This window comes from Sciurus vulgaris, assembly GCF_902686455.1.
Source record: "Sciurus vulgaris genome assembly, chromosome: 6".
In the NCBI taxonomy this organism is placed as follows: domain Eukaryota; kingdom Metazoa; phylum Chordata; class Mammalia; order Rodentia; family Sciuridae; genus Sciurus; species Sciurus vulgaris.
The window spans coordinates 160,537,234-160,562,018 of NC_136466.1; the positions used below are offsets into that span (position 1 = coordinate 160,537,234).

At 43.4% G+C, this 24,785-nt stretch overlaps 1 protein-coding gene across 1 annotated transcript in view; it reads right to left on the bottom strand.

The window, feature by feature from the left end:
- The window catches only part of TRIO (trio Rho guanine nucleotide exchange factor), a 331,715-nt gene that overhangs the window by 121,141 nt on the left and 185,789 nt on the right, over positions 1-24,785 (bottom strand). The window contains 8 exon segments of the mRNA XM_079145182.1: positions 1,466-1,580; positions 3,634-3,783; positions 4,214-4,405; positions 6,060-6,179; positions 8,479-8,645; positions 9,379-9,574; positions 13,617-13,791; positions 14,865-15,034. Of these exon segments, the coding sequence (XP_079001308.1) occupies positions 1,466-1,580; positions 3,634-3,783; positions 4,214-4,405; positions 6,060-6,179; positions 8,479-8,645; positions 9,379-9,574; positions 13,617-13,791; positions 14,865-15,034 (1,285 nt within the window).

A 24,785-nucleotide genomic window follows, 5' to 3' on the forward strand; every position in this document is an offset into this window, starting at 1 on the left:
CAGGGTGAAACCTAGAGCCTTGTGTGTGCTAAGGCACATGTCTACCACTGAGCTACACCCACAACCCTGACGTTTACAATTTAAATTTTTAAAATATGCTGATAAATATGCAGATACCTGTTTAACTTCACTCAAAGAATGAGACCATTTTTTACTGTTTTCCTGGCAAAGACTGAGATTATCCAGTGATGAAAATGACAGGAGGAGCAGGTACTTGTTATTCTATATTAAGAGGGAAAAAATTAAGTTCGACCCTCATAGGGGGCAATGTGGTGACAACAATGACACTGGAAATGCGCATACCTTCGTACCAGGAACTATCTTTCAGGTACACGGTGCTTATGTGAATGATCACAGCTATCTGCACAAAGATGCACAAACACCAGGGTGCTCATGGGACAGTGGAGCGTGGCAGCAGAGTATAAGCCCTTCAGCAGGGGGCAAGTTACGTCAGTTACAGAAATGCTGTACCCAACATCCAAAAGCAGAAAAGATCTCTGAATTCTGATACAGAAAGGTGAATAAGATGTAATATTGAAGGGAAAAGCAGGTTGTAGAGGAAAAGAGTTCCATTTTTGCCCTCCCCCCAAAAATAGTGGGATGGGTGAATGGAATATACACATTTGTATTTTTCTGTAAATAAACATTCATATGTATAAACAAGATGTACAAAAAGGTCATAATAGTGATTGCCAGTGGCAAGAAATCACGTCATTTAAATATACATTTGTATGCTTTTAAAATCTTTTGCTTTATTCTAGAATGCTATAAAACAGAATACTTTTAAAGAAAAAATGCCCAAGACAAAAATTCCAAATCAAATAAATAGTACCCAGAATACAGCTTCATTATGTTGGTCAGCCTAAAAATATTTCCCCAAATAACAAGAGACTTCTTCATAGGTTGTGCACTGTGAGGGAGATAACGCAAGAGTAGCATTTACTTCATTGAAAAGTTGAACTAGATTAGTACACTTTGACATTTGAAGTTTGCTTTCAAAAAATTAAACTACCACTTAAATGAAATTATTACATTTGAAAATTCATCTAAGCTGGGCGTGGTGGAGCATGCCTACAATCTGAAGCTGGGTGTGGTGGAGCTGATGTAGGAAAATTCTAAGTTTGAGGCTAGACTACAATAGGCAAAATAAAAAATTAAAAGGGCTGGGGATGTAGCTCAGAGGTAGTGTGCCCATGAGTTCAATTCCTATTACCAGAAAAGAGAAGAAAAAGGAAAAAAATCATATAAGCCAATGATTTCATTTCCAGTCTCCCTGAGCTCGTGCTAATTTTGTTCTGAGCAGACTGCTACCTGCCCTCCAGGATTTGGACTTCCTGATGGGCCCTCAGACGTGTGGGCTGATTCTGCCTTGCCTGTGACCTCTGGGGCAACGCTGCCGTCACCAGCACTCTTACACAGGACCAGGCTCAGCAACGGGACCAGAAGCCGCTCCCTGTGCACTCACTTTTCACTTGCTGCTCCGGAGCCTTGATGTGGGTCACCATTCCCGGCATGTTCACGCTGTTCCTGTGCAGGTACTTCAGGAAGACGTCTGCGTTCCTCCTGGCAAGGGTGCAAGCCTGGCAACGACAGCAGACGCGTTAGGCTGGCTGACAGATGTGCGTTTTGAGAACACAGGGATGACAGTATCAATTGGCCCTAACACCTGCCTTTACCTTTTCATCTGGGCAACTTGTGATTTAAAAATGTGTAGGTTCGATCCTATTTCCATTTTTAAAATTGTCTTTCACAGCCCTTGCTCTGAAGAGCTACGATGCTCTGTTAAGAGCTGCCCCGTGGAGACGTGCACAGGTGAGGGGACTGAAAGCAGCCACTGGCTACAGCAGGAGAGGAGGTGAAGCCATTCCCCATGAGCCCTGATGTGACTGCATCCCTGGTCATAAACCTGACTGCAGACGGAGAAGAAACTCTGAATTACAGGGCCCAGTTGAAGTGCCCTGGGTTTCTGTAAAGGCCAGAAGTCCCTCTGGGGAGCACACAGTCACCCTGTGACAACCACTCAATCCAACCACTGTAGAAATGAGAGTGTGGCCAGGTTAAGCACTGGGTTTTAGTTTGCCAATCCCTGGTTTGAACCATTCAGTTCTGGGATGGTTTGTTATGTGTTGTTATTGTGCAAATATGTAAATTATACTATATGTTTGTGTAGCAGGACAGATCACATAAGTACTTTCATTAATGTGTGCTAGATCCTTGGTATACATGAGTCTAGCTCAGGGACACCAAAATCCACAGACGCTCAAGTCCTTTATACACACTGACTTGTTTTCCTTTTATAATTTTGCCTGAATATCTTTCTTAATTATATTAACCAAATAGTGTTTATTTTTCTTTCTGCTAAATGGGTTCTCGAGCAGGAAAGGCAAGTTACAATTATAATTCAAAACATGCTCGTAGTGGTTGGCATTTTGTAAACTTAAGCAGCAATGACAAGTTGGGGTCAGGGTCTTTAAGGCCTTGACAGGGTTACAGTTAACCACTGTAGAAAGTATAGTTTTCCCACTGAACGGTTTAAAAGAAGAGCATTGGTGGAAACCCCAAATGAACTGCCAAATATAATTTTTAAAGAGTCACAATTCACAATTTGTTTTCCCAGACTCAACAACAACTGTCAGGTAATCACCTTCATAAAACAGAAATTGTTAAATGCAGTAGGAGATGGCATCTGAGGGTCAGAATGCTGAAGCAATGAGAAAAACTAAACTCGGTGAGGCAACAAGGAAAAGTAAACACCCCACCTATTTCTAACAGGTCTGACTGGTGGTGGTAGCAAGCGGAATTTCAGAATTTGTTTTTTAAGTGTCTTAAAAATGCAACCCAGAAGCATTTAGTTCCAGATATTCCTAAACATTTGGACCAGTTCTAAAAATTTAACTGTTTCAAGGTATATCTGTGATTTATGTATCACCAAATATGACATGTAAAACTGTGACCTTCTTAACAGTCCTCATTTAAAAAGTTTCTCAGAGAGAATACACCCAGTATGTCTGGATGCAACCAATTCTCTTGCAGGAGGGTTTCCTGAGAAGGTTAAATGGCTGACCCGCTAAGCTGCAGGGGCTTACACTGTTCCACCTGTGCTTCCTTGTCTGCTGAAGTACAATCTGTACTCCTAAAGAGGCTGAGTGTCCGATGGAAGATTATTTTATGCTGTAAGTATTGCATTTCATCCAATCAATCAATCAATCAATCAATCAACTGACCAAACAATCACCTTCTCTGTCTCCAGACTCATTTGGGGGAAGTTTCAATCAGCATCACTGCACCTCAGAAAAGCCTCCCAGGATACTGTGAAGCTACAGTACAGAGCTCCAGAATCATTTAGTATGGTGACTTCCAACCAATCCTTCAATCCTTAGCCAAACGGGTTTCTAGTTATTTCCCCGAGAAAACCAGGAAGATGTGTAATATTGATGATGTGGTTATTCCAGTCAAGATCTGCACAGGCAAGAGCTGTGAGGCGAGGGGACCTCCCTCAGAAGCTGCAGGCTGTGCCTACAGAGGCAGCTACAGTCTGCAGCATCACCCTGACAACAGGATGGTCTCTCTCCTTTTCAGTGGCCCTCTGGATCTGCGTACACCGTTCGGCACCTAGAAAAGCCAGCTCCATACCTTCAGGAAAGCCTCCTTTTGCTCAAGGTGCTTGCTGATCATCGGGGTGACGTGGTCTGTCTCGGAGTTGGGGCCCAGCTTGTCAGCTCCACCACACCAGTCTTCCTCTCTCTTGTACTCCTGCTCGAGGCTCTCGAGGACACTGCAGACCTGTGACAGAAGAAGGTTCCTGGCTCAGAGAATACCTAGCATCTGACAGCAATGATGAGCATCACTGGGAAGTACTTTCAATCAGAACCTGGAGAAGAAGGTGTTGGTGAAAGGACCAAGAATACAAGATGGAACTGCAAGGGTCAAGGAAGGCAGGGAGGCATTTCAGAATGAGGGGAAAAAAAGTTGAATCTGCTTTCTCCCTTTGATTTGGTTCAGTCATCAATTTAAAGGGAAGGAAAAAAGCTACCTTCTCAGCTACTTTCTAAGTACACTTTGATAACCAAGGTACAAGAAAAATTTCCCTACTTAACTTGGCACTGAGTGGTTCAACACTGATGGTCATGTTAATGATGACTGATCTGTCTCATAAAGTCAACCCAACATAAAATGTCAGCTGGAGCCCAGGGAATGAGCCCTCTCTCTCGACCTGCTCTGAAGTTTTGTAGAAGGCGACAGAGGCATTGACGAGCTTGAGGCGGTCTTCCATCTTGAGCATGAGCTGCTGCCAGTGTGAGGCCACCTTCTCAGCACAGTCCCGGATCATGTCCATGTCGTAGTGATTGGCCTGCAGCATGGCCTCAGCCTTCTGCTGCACCTGCAGTGCACTCTGGTGTGTTTTCTAGAGAAAGGGACGACAAGGAAAGGCTTGTTTCGCAAGGTGTCAAACACTGACTAGAAGGAACTGGGACTCCCTTCCTAACTACACAGAATCAGTCCCAGTTAATACTACTCACTAGGATGCTCCTCAAAGCACGGTGCACAGTTCAGTATAAAAGTTTATGTCCAGCAACAACTGAGTTTTTATTTAATTCATCTAATGAAGGATAAAGTACATGCATACTTCTCAGTCTGGGTCTCAACTGTGGGGTTTCTCAGAGAAATGCCAGGAAAGACCCGGACACCAATATTCTAAAAAAGCTGTTGAAATGTCCCAAGTTTATTATTCCTATTGGTGCTTCTTACAATATCTGCTGGAGGCAAATGAACAAGTGGAGAAAAGGTGGCCAGAGAGAATGCTTTTCATTTTCATTTTCAACTTAAGCTTTGGACTCCAGTGAAAAAGTCTGAAAGGACTAGCAGTTTTAAAAAAGAAAATGAAAAATTAAAGAAAGGCTTAAGACACCACAACTGCATTCTCTGGAGTTCTACGCCATGTAATAAATCTGATAAAAATGCATAGTAAATCCAGTAACAGTCTTGCTATATGTTCTCACCAGGTCTGTAAGGGCTGAGGTCAGGGACGCTACGTGGGAGAACTAGAATGCTGGGTGAGGACAGCTGCCAGGGCAGCACAGGGTTCTCTATGGATGCAGAGAAAAGAGAAAAGAAAGTAAAATGATGCATTTCACCCAAAATAGTGGAAATGATTCCATTAAAATCTGTGTATGATAGTCTCATCCTTCACCCAGTGACTTAACACTTGCAATATAATTACTAGAAATCACTTTAAACAATAGTTTTACAGTTTTCAAAATTTTCTTGATGTCAGAGCCACAGAAGAAATTTTAACATGTCCACTAGCACTGTGTGATTCAAAACAAATCGATCTATGGGAGTAATTAGTGGTGACTTCTGTGGCTTTCTTCTCTGGCTGGCAATGTGCATATTAGAGCAGAAAACAAGTTTTCTGGCATCAGATTCTTCTTTCCCTTGACTTTGAGACCACCAATCAGAAGTGTCACCTATAAACCCCTGCAAAATAGTCCTAAGAACAATCAGTGCACTTGCTGAGAGAGAAGGGGAATGCACCCAGACTGGCCCAGGTTTTGCTACAGTCTAGCACAAACTGACCCTTTTGTCCTTTGCTGAGGTGAACAATGCTGCTTTTAAACAGAAGTGTGAGGAGTACTGTTGTTAAGTGTTATTTACTGATACATGAATTCATGATTTATACCAGGTCTTGGTGAGGCCCAGAGCTCTCTGGTTTGCTGGTCAATACTAGGAAGACCAGCAAGGCATTGAAAAACTCAGCCAAGAGTAATTTGGGATCCCTGGTTCCAAGGCATTCCTGATCAGAGAAAGTGCATCCTGCAAGGGACACAGAAGCTCCCGGTGCGTGGACCCTCACCGCAAGGTCATCTGGCCAGGAACTGTGACCTCGCTTCCCTGTAGCTGGTGTACCGCCTCATTCTCAAGTAGCCAGCAGCAGATTTATAAGCACTGTCATTTCTTTACCATCCAAGCCCTGACCTCCACAGTCAGTGCTGTCTTAGGGGTTAGAAGCTGGTCCCACGTCGAGAAAGACCCACCAGAGAGACAGGGCACCTCCTCACCTCGATGGCATGCTGGAACTGCTCGTGCTCTCTCTGCAGCTGCTCTGCCTCCTGCAGCGAGCTGGCTGTGATCAGTCCGGCATTTAACATGGACTCTCCGTTGCGTATCCACCCTAGCACCTGAAACACGACACAGGGTAACTGCAAGAGGTGGACTTCCCAGTGCATCCTGCAGCCCACAGGGAGGGAATCCAAGCCCACAAGGCCTTCTAGAGGTTCTTGCCAGGAAGGAAGTTCTGATTGTTTTAATATCCTACTTGGCACAGCCCGTCAGCCTTCGCTGGCACCTGATCCCAAGAGCTACAACTTTGTTATTTTTTTAAAATATTTTTTAGATGCTGATAGACCTTTATTCATTTACTTATAAGTAGTGCTGAGAATTGAATCCAGTGCCTCCCACGTGCTAGGCGAGCACTCTACCACTGAGCCATAACCCCAGCCCCAAACTTTGTTATTTTTAGTATCAAATGGTAGAGGGCCAGTGTGTTGCATGAGAACAAAGGTCAAACCAGTTTGAGGAGCTGGGTGCAGTAGTGCAAGCCCATAATACCAGTGATTTGGGAGGCAAAGGCAGGAAGATCACAAGTTCAAGGCCAGCCTCAGCAACTTAGCAAGACTCTGTCTCGAAACAAAAGTTAAAAGGGCCAGGGATGTGGCTCAGTGGTAAAGTGCCTCTGGGTTCAATACCCAGTATCCCCCTAAAACCAAACCAAAAGAAAAACAGTTTGAGGACCACATATTAGAAATTTTAATGACACAAAGAATCCCAATAATCAAGAGAAGTATTTTCACTTCCTTTCAGGTTCTTTCAGGCCTAATGAACACGCAAATTTGGCAAAATGCTTGATAAGGGGGCTAATTTATTTCACTAACCTATTTTCCAGTTTAATGTTAGTGCTAAGTGGTACAACAACCAAAGTGTGATTTAAGCTGTACTACCACGCTCAGAGTCAAACCTTGAGCTTCCTAAGTTCACATACAAACAAGATAGAAGCCAGTTTTAACAGCAGAAGTCACAGAAACTGTGGAAGGTCATTCTGGATAGTTATTGGCAAAGACCTCTTGTTATCTACACAATACCAATTCTGCTCTTATTTACGCAAACAAAACAAAAACCACACAGCTTCTGGAAGAGCATTAAAAACAAACAAATGAACAAAAACCACTTCTTAGCTCCTGTCACCGATTACTCAGAGCTCTGACAAAATTCTAGGCAATGAGACCAAAGCAGCAGTATCTGGGAGAATTCAAAAAAATACTTTCTAGTACAGGTGCCACCTCTTCTTACACGTCCCCCTTCCTGGTGCTTGGGATGTTGAGGTGATAGCAACTAAGGGAAAGGTTACCTATCACCAAAATCTCAGCCTAACGTTATCACGTGGCCTCTGAATGAACACAAGAAATCTATTATCTGCTGGGAGAAAATACGGGGGGGAAGGCTTTGTGATTTTTTTTTTTCTTTTGCAGTGATAGGGATAGAACCAAAAGCTTGTTTGGGCTAGGCAAATGTTCTACCACTGAACTACATACCCAGCCCCAGGAAAATATCTTTCTAAAGGCACTTTTAATTTTTCTTAAAAACAAAGGTAATTTCTAAGGCATATATTAGTTTACTTCTTTGTTTCTTAAATAAATACACATATATATGTGTCTGTGTGTATTTGGTAAGAATAAACACTAAGCAGGTCACAATACTTTGCTTCATTTATTTGTACAAATGCCCACACTACTGGTGGCACACAGGAGACCAATGGGTGCTTTGGAGCAGTTCTGAGGAAACGGAGCACGTGTCTCAGTGTGAGTGCCACCTGTTTCTTCACCACATCCTGCTCATGGACAGAGGCAGCAGGTATCCCCTCCAATCAAACCAGGACACCACAGCCTCACTTCCCTCCACTGAGCTTTTCATCAGTAGACGTCCTCGTCCATTGGATAAAACGCATCATCCATGAATGGACGCCCATTGGCATTTAGTTGGAAGCAATTCCAAGTGTCGTTATCATTTTGTGCCATGCCACCCAGGATGTGGAGTCACAGCACCCTGGTAACCCAAGAAAAGTCCCAGCAGTACAGTCTGTATCTTGTCCAGACTGATAACAGTATCTGCCGTCCACCAAAATACAAACTTATTTAGCTTAGAAAGCAACGAGCTCAGGGTTTCAAGCAAGAGACAATCAATAACCAAACAATCGTGTGGATATTACCCTCAAGTGCTACAGCTGCTGGGTGGCGAAGCCTTTTCCGCTACAGAATAGACAGCTATCTGGGCCAATGGCTCCAGTTTCATATATTAAAAATTATACTGGTGTATGATCTTAGGTATCAGGGCACATTTACAGGTCAGAGTCCCCAGGTCCTCCGTCAGAGTCGTCAAAGGTCCTGGGCAGCGTCCTCTTGGCCAAACTCATCCTTTGCTCACCTGCTTCACTTCTGCCTGCAGATGGCGCAGCTGCACACACTGCTCCAGGTGCTTCCGGTGCTGTTCTGCTGCTAAATCCAACTCCTGCTGCTTTTCATGAAGAAACTCCAACAGGTCCTGGACTCGAGTTGCCATATCTACATCTCTATCGCAAAGCAGCTCCACGCCTGTGGACATTGAAGGGAGACCCTAGAACCCAACTGGTACTTCAACTTTCTGTTCCCAACTGTTGGATGGCACACTCTGCTCTGTAATGACCTGCCTGCTGGAGGGCCACTGTGCTGGTGGGCAGGCTGAAGGAGGGGTGTTTATGGGAGTCTCCCAGCATGCTGGAATATCTGAGAACACAGAGGTGATCAAACTAAACCCATTTCCTCCATTGTTACACAGTCACCAAGCAGCATCCTTTATGAATGTGTGAACTTGGATTTTTGTAATCTTCAATACACACAGTTTCAAGAATTTAATTTAGTTTGTGCAAAACAAGTAATATTGTATGCAGGTTTGTTGTCAGATAAGTTCCTAATACAAGAGTTACATTTTTTAGCTTATAGTGACATCTGCTGGCAAAATGTAAAATAAGAAAAAATTTTAAATGTGAAAATATTTTCTTATGGTTTGCATTTCATTCACAAATAAGCACATCATTCTGTAACACTAAAGTACATGCAACTTGAAATAATACATGAGAATACTATTCAGGGTAAGTTTCCTAACCATATAGTTAAATGTGACAATATTACATGAAATAGAAAGCAAAATATTTCCTTTTAAAGAGCAAGCTTCTGATAACAGTCATATAACAGTACAGAATTTGCAGACACCACATTGAAATAAACTAAATTTCCATGGTGACAAAAAGAAATCACAACTGGTACAGGATGGAATAAGCCATCTTACCAGAGGCCTGGACTTCATTGACATATTGCAGAAGATCCTGCCCTTGGTGAATGACATCAAAAGTCAAGTTATTCATGGTCAAGGCCTTGTCTGCATGGTGCTGGAGGCGCTGTTCTGCAATTGTGAGGTCTTCTGTGTCGAAGTCATTCATTTGTTGAGAAAGTTCATCATTCCAAGATTCGAGGTCTGAGATGATCTGAAAGAGGAAAACATTTATTTAAGATCAAGACTTAAAAATATAAATGGGTGCTACCACATCCCACTGTGTCAAAAAAAAAAAAAAAAGTTGTTTGTTTACTTAAGAGAGAGAAGTTCTGAGGTATAGACGATGCCTCATGAAGCTTTTTTTTTTTTTTTAAAGAAAATTAAAAATAGATAAATAAATGGACATAAAGTCAACTGAAGGGGCTCCCACATTGGTCAAAGATGGTTCCAAAAAGAAAAATTCAAAAAGAATTTTTGAAAAAGATGTTCAAAAAGAAAAATTATCACAGTTTTATATATATACATATATAAAACACGCCTTTTCTTTTTTCCCTGGATTCTATCTCCCCTGGTGGTACGGATCGAACTCTCAGGGTTTTGCACATACTGGCAAGTGCGCTGAACAACATCCCCAGTCCTGAAAAACTCTGGTTTTGATTAGAAGCAGATGGGAAACCAACCTTTATTATGAAAATTAATAATTAAAGGAGAAAAGTAATTATTTAAGCATTTCACAATGAAACATTTATAGAAAGAATCACATGAAATAAGAAAATTACCTATTTTCAAATTCTACCATGTGAAAAGCTGAGGGGACATTTAAAAATGGAAGGATCAGGACGCCGCTGCCTGGAGGTGCAGACCAGACGAGACCACACGTGACGCTCCAGCTCTGGGAGAGCTGTGCTGTGCCACCTCTGCAGCACACTTGCACAGAACAGAACCTGAGTTTAATCAGGTCTTTGTATTTAATGTCTAAGTTTAGAGGAAAGACCAGGGAAAGAAAATCATTTAACTTAAAAGAAATCAACCAAAAAAAAAAAAAGGAATGTGGGACTTGGTTTCTTTTACAACTGACCCACGGCAATCAAAAAGTCATGGAATGAAAAATATATATACAAAAAAAATCCAGGAGGAGCACAGAAGGAGAGCTGATTCCAGACCAAGAGGCTGACCATGGACCACGGGGTCCGATCCCTATGACCCCTCCTGAGGCTCCTGCATAAATCTGAACCTGTGCTGGGTATCAGAAGATGGTAAGAAATGACTGTTAAAAGGGCAAGATGTTTACTGCATTGGGAGTGGTATGAGAATATAGCCTTATTTTCAGAGATTCTTAGGAAAGTCTTGAGAATAAACTGACAAGCAGGCAGATTTTCTCTGAAATACTTTAGAATAACAAGAAAAGAGACATTTGAAGAAAGGGTGGTAACATCTTGAATTTGGGGGACAGAGCTTCATTGTGCTATCTTCTCTACTTTTGCATAGATTTGAAAATTTTGATAATATGATATTTAAGAATTATAAAATCCTCCAAAGAGGAAGAACATCTTGTGAAAGAGTATTATACTAGACATGTCATATAATAATTCCCATGGATTCCAATTTATTTATCCATATGGGTGTTAACCAAATTAGTATGAAACTTTGAGAAAGTAAAAGTTCACGTAAAAATCCAGGTAGGAGAGAGGAAGCAATAAAAACTCAAGGATTCTCAAAATTCCTACAGCACAAATCTTCCTAGTTTATTCATTTATTACTGAGACATACATACATCTACATTATATTATTAAAGGTACTCCTCTACAAAATTAATAATTCAAATAATGCCAAATTAGACATAAACTATGAAAAAAGTGAGGAAAATATTTTTTAAAGAAAAAGCAAATCACCATAACTTTAATCTTTATGTCTACTAAAGGGGGGTATTTTTCCTTCTTAATGTTTGTTTTCTGACTCTGGAGGTAGGAGAAGAGACTTAGGTATGGTGGTGAGCTAGCCTAGCAATAATGTCTCAGGGAGACCACATCAGGCTCAGAGAGCTCTCAAGCAATGGATAATAAACAAAGATCAATGTGCTAAGCCAGTGGGATCTAAAAACCCTCACTGAACACGAAGAAATCCCAAGGATGTGCATGATGAAAGGGTCATCAGGAAAAGATCCTGTCCCAGCATTGAGCATTATGGCTTGTTAGCAGCACAGCAAAGAGTAGAAACTGCAGCAATAACAAAACCTCAGAAAAAGGAAGTCCAATTGTGAACACTGATTCTAGTGAGAAATAACTGTGAAATAGTTTTTAAGATGCATCTCAGCTTCTGCAGATAGTCTATATTTCTCTCCCTAAATTTACACATAATTTTGACTGTCTTCATAACTAAACTATCACAGCATGCTCTCTCTCTGTTAATGCTTTTGTTGTTCCTTTTAGATACACAAAGCAGGTCTTATTTGGAACACCTGCAGGCTAAGATACTAATATTCTAAAGAGGATTCCACAAAGTCATTGAAAGCCTTAGTCCATTGTGAGATAAGGATGCTATCCCAGCTGAAGGACAGAAGCTAGGAAAGATTTTTAATTAACCAAGTAACAGACGACTTTGACTTTCTACCACAAAAGTAATTCCATGCTTCCTAGAGCATTTAGAACCGATGCTGAGAGGAATCACCAGCCACACCTAGACTGCTCAAATTTTCACATTTCAGAATTATTAAAGAGAATGGGGGTCTTAGGTACAACCTCTGAAAAGCTTTAAAAACCATTTCTGACTCTGGCCTGAGACTGAAATGCCAGTTAATTTCCTTAGCTCAGGAATGCACTCACCAGGGTGATAAAGCACACTGGCTTTATCTAGGGCACATGTTATTCTGTGGCTTCAGTATGGGGAAAATATAAGTTAATATTGCCTAATTTGGTTCAATGAAAGAGGAAATATAATTTTTAAAAAAAAAAACTCTTTTTTCCTCTTTCAGGAAGCATTAATAAAAATTAAATCAAAATCTTTTTTTCAAAATATCAAATGTCTTAGAAGAAAAAAATTAATACTTTTGACTGCTTTTGTGTTTCTTAACTGAAAATATTCAATAAGAAGGTAAGTCTCAGAGGAGTTAGAGAGAAAATCAGGCTGCTCCATCCCTGTACACAGTGCTGCCACCTCAGCCCAGGACAGGTCAGGCTGTTGCCAGACTTTGCATGCCTGCTGGGAGATGTCAGTGTGCCTCTTTCTCTGCATGGCTTCCTGTCCTGGAGGCTGAGACGTGGCCAGCTCTGGAGCAGGCCGAGCCAGCACAGTGGTTAGGGTTTAACTCCTTGTTTTCAACTGATGACAGCAACGAGGAGCCGAGAAGGGGCTTCTTTAATCAAAGTGCGGGAGGTTTCAACAAGCAGCCCACAGGCACCTGTGAGACAACCCACACTGCATACAGAACTGCCACACGGGACAGGGCCGCCACAGACGTGCCCAGGAGCAGCGGAAGGCCCAGGGCACTCTGGTTCCTTCACACCCTTCTCAGGCAGTTCAGGCTCAGCCACTTACATTTACTTCTGCTTGGCTGGGTCAAGCTCAAAGGAAAAGATCTGCCTTACCACAGAATTCAGAACCACCCCTCTTTTTATTGAAGAAAGATAAAAGAAGCCTGTACTTATTTCCCTAATGCACACATAAGGTGCAAAAGTCCTTTTTCAGGTGTGAATTACAGAGAACCTGAGGGCACCTCTGTGAGGAAACCCAGCTGGCTTTCCTCCTATCTGAAGTGCACACGCTCTGACTACTCCCACTCTAGGAGGAGGAGGAGGAGAGAGGAGAGCGTGGGAGAGGGTGGAGCAAGGAAGAGAGATCAGAGGGGAGGAGGGCCCAGGAGAGGAAGCCAGCGGGTGGCTGTCCTAAGCTGGCACCGTCCAATCCAGGTGGCCACACACTCGGATAAGGAGTGTCACTGTGTTTAAGACTGCTATCTTCTATTCTCCTCCACAAACCGGTTTCCTCTGCTCCTGCCAACTGAGCTGTGTCCCTAGCTCTTCCTTGTCTGTCCCCAGTGCACTCTCCAACCCAGAATCCAGAGCTGGGCCCCTAGCCTCCCAGGGTCAAATGAGGAAGCCATCCATGTCTCCAGGAGGTTCCTTCGATCTCTGTCCTCCTGGAGTGGAAGCTGGGGGAGCAGGAGAGGACGCAGGGCAGGAACCAGGACAGGGAAGAGGAGGAAGCTAGCTCTGGGCTCTCACAGGATAGGAAGGCAGGGGGTGGAGAACACTCACATCGATGGCATCCCTCTCAAATATGCGCAGCTGCAGGAAGAGCTCCAGCTTGATCTTGCGCTCCTGGAAGAGCTCCTCCATCTGTGACTGGGCCTCGTCCAGCTGCTGCAGCACCGTCTCGATGTGGCTGATGGAGCTGCTGTGGGGGGTCTTGTTACTGGAGATGGCAGAGTCCCTGAGAGGGCACAGGAGGGAGGGGATTTTAACAACACAAACAGGAATCGAACGAGAAAGTCTCACATTGTTAGGCACCAGATCCGGCAACTCAGATCTTCAGGGGAAAGAAAGCTGGCCGGAAGCTGGACTTTGTCTCAGAAAATGGAAGACATTGCCCCTTCTGCAAAACAGCAGTAGGCTCCTTCCTCTGAGCGATCCTGTCATATCTAAGGATATGCTGCAGAACTTCTCTGGCATGTTCTCCAAGTCACTTTCATTAGAAGTCTCATAACCACAGAAAATGACTTTGGTAGAGTTTTATTCTTAGCCACTTCTCTCCTCAAGTAGAGAGAACAGATACTTGTTTAGTACAGTGACAGAATCACATTGCTTGTGACAGTTAACCTTTAATGCAATCAGACTGTTAGTAACTTTCGCCTGATTCTCTTAGCAAAGAGGGTATCGCGGATGGTTGGTTATCCATCAACAATTTCATCCATCCTCCTCTGAGTGACACACGGGGTATTAAACTTAGATAAGTAGTCCAATGGTAAGTAGTTATAATCCAATAGAAAGAATTTGCAAATTTGCTTCTAAAGGAAACACCACCAACTCAGCACTGCCTCTAGCCAAGCGGAGCACTGAGGGCTGGGTGTCCTGCCACGTCCAGGTCTGCTTGCCTGCAGTGTGAGAGGTGGACATCTGCCATGCTGCAGACAGACAGGTGCCTGGGGGCCTTAGGACACTGTTCTAGGAGGTTCAGATTATCTATTTACAAAGAAATGTCAATAATTTCTAGTTAGATATTAAGAGGAAATACCGATTAAAGGTGAGTTCTGAGGATTACTAGTCAATGTTGTAATGAGGAAAATTATGGAGTTAAAAAAACCTTAGAGGGAGGGAAGGAAAGGGAGACACAGAAGAAGAGAGAAGAGGGCTGGTACTCTCCCTGGAATTCACAGATGGCACCTGTTCTCTCCCTACTGGGGGAATCACAGAACTGGAGCTAATTATTCAAAAAAATAAAGGGGGAAGGAAGCCCTGGGCAGGACTTGGGCATCGCTGTGGGACAGGCAAGGGGCGCGGGCCCACCTCAGCTGCTGGATGAGGTCCTCCCCTTCCTTGATCACGTTGACGGTCACCTGCAGCGTGGTCTGCTGCTGCTGGCCGAAGCGCTTGATGAGCTCCTGCACGGCCTCCACCGACTCGGCGTACACGTCGTCCAGCAGCTCCTTCTGCAGCTCCTCCAGCCACGTCCACAGCTGGGGGCACAGGGGCGCGGTGAGCAGCAGCACAGCGTGGGGCCACACGCACACAGGGACTGTGACAGGCTGCTCCCGGGGGAGGCAGGAGAGGAAGGAAGGGACCGGCAAGGGAGGGAGGGAGGGAGGGAGGGAGGGAGATGCATCCCGAACAGTCGACGCCAGCGGAACACACGCACAAAAAGCAGCGCGCCACCGCTGTGTGCAGAAAAATAAACAGGCAGGAGGCGGAGGCGCGGCACCAGAGAGCAGGAGGAAAGGGAAGGGGAGCCGCTCGCTCCCATCCTTCCCGGGCTCCGGCTGCAGCACGCTGGAGGCCCGAGAGGACTCGCTGACAGTGACGCCCGCTGGTCACGGAGGCATCCTCTGACAGCCTCCTGCTAGCAGACGGCAGTTTTATTTTTAGCAAAGGCATGACACACCATTATTAATTATTAAACCGTGGCTCGGAGGCAGGTGCTTTGCGTTCCTCAGGACGGGCGGAAGCAGTGTGGCACCCCCAGTCCAGGCCGTCAGAGGTCACCGTCCCCTGGGAGGCCAGGGAGAGCACACTGAAGACACGCCCTCAGTGCCACCTCCACTAACACATCCCCAGGGACCTGGATGAGGAAAGACACCTGCGAACAAGAGCAGCCAGAACTGCCGCAGGCCTTGTGGGATAGGGCATGGGCATGGCTACTTCCTGGAGGCCATTAGCTCCTTCAGGTCTCGGGAGGACCATTCCAGGAAACAGAAAGGGCAATTAATTAAGCTGAACAGGCCCTGGTGGCTTGGCCATGTGGTCTCCACTGCATGTTCCAGCTTCCTCAGGGACGCTGCTTCTCGCGTCAGCCAGACACCTCAGCTGCAGAAGGGCCAGCTCAAGAGACCACTCTGCCAACAGCTGCCACCTCCAGGCTCACAGGTTGAAACTGCTCCTGCAAACTGCACTTGCAGAGAAACCGTTCTTACGCTGGGTCTTCGGTTTCCAAGCCCATCTTCTCTGTAAGACAGCTTTACTGACTGACACGGGGTAAACTTCATAAAGTGCCCCATGTAGCGAGTTTTGATGCACACCTGCACCTCTGAAAGGCTCCTGCTAGGGAAACAGTGACCATCTCCTCCAGAAAGCTGCCTCATGCCCTGGGTCATCCTCCCTCTCTGGCATGTATGCATCTGCTTTCAGCCCCTACAGATTTGCCTGCATTTTATTTAAAAAAAAAAAAAAAAGTATAGAAATGGAATTGCATAGTATGAATTCTTTTTTTGTCTGGCTCTTCATTAAGTTTAATTCCTCTGAAACTCATCCATACTACTGTGGGTACAAAAAGCTCCTGATTTTTTAGTTTTGCATAGCATTTCCTTATATACATCTACTGCAATTTATCTATTTATCTCTTCATGGACATTAGGGTTATTTCCATTACAAAAAAAAAGGTGCTAAAATATTGTACCAGTCTCTGTTAAACTCGTGCTTTCCTTTCTTTTAGGTAAATACCTACACGTAGAATGGCTAGATCATATCTAGGTATATGTTTAATTTTTAAAGAAACTGCCACACATTTCCAAACTAGTGCACCATGCTTACATTCCCACCAGCAGCACAGGGGGTCCAACTCCTCTCCCTCCTCCCTGTCGTGGCTCATCTTTTACTCTAGCGAGTCCAGATGAGTGGTATCTCTCTGTGGTTCAGATCTGCAATTCCCTAATGACTAGTGACAGCACACTAGGGTAAAGCTTTGAAGAGGTCTTTTCTTAGGAAACATCAGTATCCCTAGATAGCTTTGCTTCTTTGAATATGAATGCAGAAATGTCCATTGCAAGTCAATGAACATTTGAAATTTAGAAGGTCAATATAAAAATAAGAAATGTGCTAAGCACAGTAGTGCACACCTGTAATCCCAGCAACTTAGGAGGCAGAGTCAGAAGGATCACAAATCTGTGGCCAGCCTCAGCAGGTTACAGACCCTGTCTCAAAATTAAAAAAAAGAACTGAGGATGTGGCTAAGTAGTAAAGCACCTCTGGGTTCAATCCTCAATATGTATGCCTGCATGTATATGCGTATGTGTGTACATATATATATATATACACACATATATATGCATATAGATAGACAGATATACATATACATACAGACAGACAGATGTAGATAAAAGAAATGTTTTGGTAAAAAACTTATTTTTTTTGGTCAAGTCACCCAAGGTCTTAAGAGTTAATTTTACTAAAAATACCAACAAAATATTTAACTTTTCTTGGATTATTTAACTATTTTTTTCACATGCTAACAAATTTCATGATTCAAGAATTTTAATTAAAGGAATCTTTAGAGATAGGTTGGTTCAATTCTTTCATTTTATAGATTAAGGGGGAAAGGCCCCAAGTGATGAAGTGACCTGCACAAAGTGCCACACTTAGTGTTAAAGTCAGTATCAGAAAGGACACTAGGGCATATATTGTGCCAGTATTTTATTTCAACATGAAAAAAGCCATTCACCAAGTCACCAAATATTGCCTGATGTTCTGCACCATCTATATAGGGTCTTTTGTCAATACAATTACCTTGAGTTTTTTATTTTCCTTTCCTCTAAATGCTCATAAAATGGTACCTGTATTTCTAAATAATAGGAATGATAATATCATTATAGCATTGGGCTATCTTCCCATTTGCTCTAACAGTTTCCACAGAAAACATTCTCAGCGGCTGTCAGCCACGTTCTACACCACTATACTGCACAGTGGTATTACATGCGAGTAACAATATTGTGAGATTTGAAGTAAGGCAATCGAGACCGAAGGTATGCCTTAACAAAGCATTAGCTCTCTCACCTAAGAAAACCACTCAATTTCTCTGAGACCCACTTTGTCAGAACAAATACCATCTGGATACCACCTGAAGGAGTTAGTAGAGGACCAGGGGAAGAGGATGCAGCAGGAGCACCCTGTGTAAACAGCAGTGCTCTGGACACATGTTAATTATCCTCATTATAAGAATGGAGTAAAATTAACTGAATAGACAAGATTTGATCAAAGAAACCAAGTACGGGCCAAGTAGGCGACTCTGAGCAACAAGTAACTTATCAAAACAAATTTGCATTATTTTATTAAAAGAGTTAAAATATTTAACCAAAATCATCCATGACATTCTATCTAACCAGAGGCCTTGTCCACTTAAGATGGTAACCCGCATTCCACATGCCAGGGGTAAGGTGGCACAGTGACTGGCCATGTCCTGAAATTGTCTGCTGGCTCCCAGTGGAGAGAATCCTGGAACACATGGCCACTCGTCCTTCCAAAAGGGACATTTATGGAAAAGTGGCCTTTGGCATTTGTATTTATTCTGCTGAAAAAGAAAATGAACCATTTACTTAACTTCTGTCTCTCAAAATCTCACCTGGATACATTGGCCCCAATGAAGCTGTTCCCACCCCTGTTACTACATACACGAGCGGAGGAAAGGAAATGTCCCTAGAGCTCCCGCCTATGAGTCAAGGTCACTGGTGTGTGCAGCCTCTCCCTGACCCTGGCTAGTGTCCTTCCTGCACTAATGCCCCAGAAGCCGTGTGAACCGTGGGGCGGTCTGACCCTGCCTGGGGCTCAGTGGCCTCTCCCCAAAATCACTGTGACCTAACTCAAGGACGCAGTGTGCGGGGCAAGGGGGCAGAGTGCCTGTCTGCGTGGACCAGCCTACAAAATTGCTCTTCTCCAACAAATGCTACCAAAACTACTCTTTAATTTATGAAACATTTTAACAAGTCTCACTTTTATACACTGGTAAAGAGAATATAAAAAATGGCTTAGAGCTGGCCTGAGGCATGCCCTGTGGGTGTGTTCTACCTAACGTCACTGTGATAGCATCCGCTGGTGTTTCTGCCATGAGGACAATTAGAATAAAACTCTGCTCCTAAGAAGAGTATTGATTCCGAAGCCCAATACATGAGTTCAAATCCTGACCTTACAGAAAGACCTGGCAGAATAAATGAGATGATACACCTAAAGAAATAAGTAAATGATAGCCGCTATTACTTTTTTTAAGAAAAATCTTTTCATAAGAAGAAAAAATTTACGAAATTTAAAAATCTTTCTCTAGATATTTTTCAGAACATATCCAGGTTCCTATTAACTTAACACCATCCCACATTTATAACTTTTTACTCCTAAACATAATACAGTATGAGAAAAAGGCACTGGGATAGTCAGACTCCATAGAAATTGCTTCCTCTCAGATCCAGGGGAAATGCCATGCATACCTGGGCGCCAAACCACTGACTTTCCACCAGGTAGTCAATAACGGCCAGCCTACCCCTCTAAGAGTCTGGGTGTGTCAGTGTGTATCCCTGGTGCAATGGGCTCAGTGCACCCCGCCCACCAGTGAAAACAGAAAGAGTTAAAGCTGCAGAGAAGAACTGATCCTGGAACTGCAAAGTTAAAAGGGAAAACGAAAATAAATGAGATAGAAGGAGCAAGGCTGTGTTTAAAACCATGTCGAATGCCTGAAAGTCCTTTGACCCTTTAGGATTTTTTTGCCGACTTCAACAGGAAATATTCTCACTCAGCTTGGATTTAAAAAGTCTTAGAGAAAGGTCCTTCCTGATGTCAATTGAGGATGCACTGACATACATCATAATGGGGCATGATTCACGTAGTCTATTTTTAAGTTTTAAAAATGATACATGATGTCAAAATACCCCAGAACAAAGAAATGAGGAAAGTCTCTAGGATACCTACAACATTCTTACCACAAACTTTTTAAGGGTGAAAAAAAAAAGATGTACTTCTGTGTAAGCTGTTAACAAAAAGATATATTTTTACCCAATAGCAAGAGAGGAGTGTGTGCAGCAACCTGGTTTGCTACTTTGACCCATGGGTTGAAGCTGGTAATTCTGGTTCTGCTTAGGCAACCCGGGCAATTTAGTGAGACCCTGTCTTAAAATGAAATTTAAAAAAAAAAAAAAAAAAAAAAAAAAAAAAAAAGGGAGGATAAATCACAGGCTTAGGCAATGCTGCCCCCTAGCGGCCACCAGAGTTGGTTGGTGGTCTCTAGCATGCAGAGTAATGTCCAGGGAATTCACTGGATAGGGCAGAAGTTCTGTGGAGGTGAAATTGAACTCAGACCATACCTGGAATGCACATGTACACAGACCTGGCTCATGGACCAGGATACAAGGCGAAGGATGGGCTGGGCAGAGACGTGAGGTTCTGTGGAGAAACCTCCGTGATGAAGGCATGGGAAGACTCCCAGCATCAGGCTGGGTCTGATCCAGGTACATGCCCTTCCTCAGCCTCTTTTTCACATGGGTCTGAGGGCCTGGCAGCTCTGCCAGAAAGCCCTTGAAAACGTTTGCCTCAAGAAGAAAAGGCCCTTTCTTCACTAATTGGAGGGAGAGGCTGCCATGGAGGACTCCTAGAGGACCTGGGCAGGGTATCCTGAGAAAGGACCAGACTTTCAGGTGATTAAGTGAATGGTAGCCCTAGAGCCCAGAGACCTGGAAGTCACTGTTGCTGAAACCCCAGGTGGGTCAGCGGCTGGCACAAGTGAACACAGGCCTCAAGTTTTTCCATCTGGAGGTGGGGCACAGCAGGAGGGCACAACACACCAGCTGGGTCCCTATCCCATGTGTGACCTAGAGGAAATTCTTAGAGCTCTCCCTCTTCTCTTCTATAAAATGGGATTATTTCACTCTCGACGTCTTCACTAAGTCACAGAGCCAGTTTGAGAACCCAGTGGGATGCCCACAGAGGTGTGGAAGTACTCGCTCACTATGAGGGCTTGGCACACAGAAGCCGCCTCCTCTGCTGTCTGTTCCCACCTCTTGCGTTTGACAAAGACAATAGAATGGGTACCAAGTGCACTGGCGCTGAAGCTGTAAGGCAGTTGGGGACACATCGAAGCCATGGCCCCCCAGAGCTGCCGCGAGCTAAAGCAGAAGTGGGCAGTCACAAAGGCAACTTGGAGGTGCGATTTCAGAAGGTGACCATCACGCACATAAACTGTGCTTGTGTTTCAGGTATAAGAAACAGGAATAAAAAGAGAACTGTTCCTACCACGTACAGAACATTCTTCTGTCTGAAATGATGAACTGTGCACACGCCTACTGCCTCGAATTGCAGGGTCTAAGAAGAGCTGTTCTATTCTTGGGTGGGATAAAAGATCCCTTAACATGCTGAAAGAAAATTTATGAAGGATATATGTGGTAGGGATGGGAACAGAGGGCAAATCAAAGTCAACTAATATCAATTCAAATATATCTAAGAGGAGGAAACAAGGAGAAAAACCAGAAGCATGTTCTGGGCAGCTGGACTGTCCAAGCACTTTCTCCTCGTACATGTACGAGGGCAGATGCCCCTGGAGACAGGGGAGGTTCATGTGATCTGACAATCTTGCCCAGCCAGGCACACAAGATACGAAGCGACTGACACAGAGCAAACGATCAGTGTGGATCAATGGGCCTCCAACTACCCAGACATGACACCAAGCCCAGTTCTACTAACAACAGAATTTGATTCAGGGATTTTTATTTTACTTTATTTTATTTTTACTTTCTTTTCATTCCACCAAAAAATGAGACACACTCTCTTTAATAACAGTTGGTAAGTGGGAATGTCAAGTTTGGAAAAAGTTCCTCCCCACTCCAGGTCATTTGGAGACTGACCACTGTCCCTCAGATAGTCTGCAGCTAGTCAAAGTGTGATTCTTCCTTGCCACGACAAATCTGCAAGTCTCTGAACATAGTGCACACTCCCACAGCCTGCCTGCCCTTCCCTGGCCTAACACTTTACTCCTTGAGCTCTGTTGGCGCAGCATGACCTACAGCCCTTCTGACATCAGCTCACTCTCCTCAGAGCGGAGCCAGAGTACAAGGCGACCGCTCCCCTTGGTCATGATCCTATTCTTTCCTTAACTATAGCAGATGAGAGATTCTGGGCATGCCACTGTGGACTCTTTCAGGCAACGTGTATAAGATCAATTCTTTGTTAAACACATGTGGCTGCCACCTATGCAATCGTAATTCTGTTCTGATTCAAAAGAGATGTGCATATATTATAATCCATGGGTGGAACTTCTATGATGGATTTTAATTTATTCCTGGTGAAATCTATTGTGTCCTAATTCTAACATCCGTCATCTAGCAGATCCTTATTGACTGTGCACTCCTTCCACACCAATCCAACTACTCCCAGGCTTTCTGTGTGGGTCTAGAGATCTGCCAATGACACTGGACATTTCCTCTAGCCCTGCTGACACCATTCACTAACAATCCCTGGACTGACAGTTCCATAAGCAAGGGTTTCAACGTGGCAACAATTATTTCTGCTATGGACCAATTCTGTTCTCAAAACAAATAGTTCTGAACACAAAAGTGAAGTTTTCAGGATGTTCAAATTCAGATGAGCAATCTCTTTAGATGTCATGTACACCTGTGAAGTTCTGAATAGGGTACGTGGTACTTGTTCAAAGATCCCACTGAAGAGTCTTTTTCCCCAGTAGGAAGTGGCATGAGGAAATAAGCCAGTCTGCTGGACTTCAAGACAACTGGCCTATCATCTCCCATCACACCTTTGTCAGCAAGTCTGGTCCACCATGGCTTTGGGCTGGAAACTGCTTCCTTTTTCGCATACTGGGTATGAGTCATATCTCACTATCAGATACACTTCTTCTGGCATCTTCGACATGGAGATCAGAATGGAAGAGCAGAGTCTTGGTTTGGGCTGACACTCTCAGTTGATTTTTTTTTTTTTTTTTTTTAACAGCCATTCAACGGACTCTGAGTCATTGTCCTAACAGACTACCCTCATTAGCTGTCTTGTCTAAAAACTAAATATTAAAAGGCCTGGCTAAATGCCCACCCACTAAGTCCACCTCGTGCCCTGCACCTAAAAAGAAGAGCAAAACAAAGTCAGCAGGCCACCAGGGGTTCAGTCACTCCTTCCTCTACTCCCTAGGACCCTAGTCCAGGATTAACCTCAACCTGAGTAAATGCATGAAATCACCATTCTTAAAAAATCACAACTGTGTTTGGCAGCCTCTTGAGTCTCTGTTCACAGTTCCATAAAGATTAGCAGACCTAATTTGATGACCTAATTTTCCAGTTCTTTCAATACGAAGGATCTAAACCGTCACTTAGAATACCAAAGTTTTTCTTATAACGTCTTCGCCCATTTTGGTCTTTCACCTCCTCTAGGCCCCATGTGAAGAGGTCTCCTGGAGGACAGGAAGAAGCAAAGGGGGCAGGGAGGTGGGTATTTTGCTGCATAACATAACAGAACAGAAAACCCAACTATTTCTTGATTTTCTGCTTTTGAGTTCTGAGCTTTTTAAAAAGGAAGAGAAGGCAAACAAATGATAACAAAACCAAAAAAGCCTTATCAGTCTCTCCAAGCCTTGCTCGACTGGAGCAGCGAAGCTGTCCTGGGAAGCCCCGCGTTAGTAACTGCTCTTGGTTAATCTCTCTGCCTCTCCTCTGCCCGTGCAAACTAAGACCACGAGGGCAGTGCAGACTGCCCACGCAAAAACATGCACCAAAGACCTGTCCTGTTTCTTTGATAATAAAATATTTAATTCATGAAGCTCAGTATCAAATTAATAAATCAAGACTATAAAAGTGTCCTTTTAATGAAACTGAACAAGACTGCACATGCACACAAGGATTCAGTTGGTCATCTGAGGACCTGTAATACTGCATTTTGCCACAGTGCTTCACCTTTTAAATTACCTGAAGTTCTAGCTACAGCTGGCTAATTAGAGACATCTGCAACTCTCTACTCAGAGATGAACTTCCACAAGACTATAAAAGTTGGAGTCAGCGTACAGTTATATATTTTCATCTATATTGCAACACTGAATTACAAATGAAGATAATATATCATTGACTAATTCATTCAATAATCATTGGAGTCAGTGATCATTATGTATTAGATATATTAGAGCTCCCTGTGATTTGTTACAATAACTTCTAATTTCTCTGTAGGCATAAAAATATTCTTACTTGAAAATATTGGTCCATTATTACCAAATAGAAATTTCATTAACTTAAACCACACTTTAAATCAATCTATAGAAAAAAATTAGTGTTCCACATACATTATTTTGACAAAAGGATGCTCCTTTTTATATAATATCATAACACCATCCTTTTTTCAATGGCTAACACAAATGTTTTATATATATTTATTTGGTGAAAAAATCGTTTGCTTGCAGGGGTCAGAAGTATTCAGTACTATGTACAAACTGAGTTATGACAGTATGAATGGACCCATGAGTAAAGGTTATTCCAACAGTGGAACTTGGCTCTGAGGGAACAAAGCTGGAGACAGAGCAGAGCTGTGCATCCCAGCGGGGATCTCAAGTTTTGATCAGGTCAGAGTAAAGCGATTACTGAGGAAAGGCGGAGGATTAAGCAGGGTAGATTTAGGCAGGTACTGCTGATCAAAGATGAGTGAGGTCAAGAAGACCAAATTACACCCACATAGGTACATCTTTGCATCTTACTTAGAGACATCTAAGTGTTATTCTGTCTATATCAAGTAAGTTAAAACTGGCAAAAGAAGGGGAAAAAGGGAACATTTGCAGCTGCCCTAAGAAAAGCAGTATGTTAAGAGCTTTACATATGCGATTTCCTTTTATTATTCCTATTCTGCAGTTAGGGACCTGCAGCCCTGCCGAGTAACCTGTCTCAGAACGCTCAGCCAGTTGAGGAGAGTTACGACTTGGATCTGAAGTGTCGCTGCAGATCTCCTATGTTAACACAGGAAATCTACAGAGGTGAAATGATT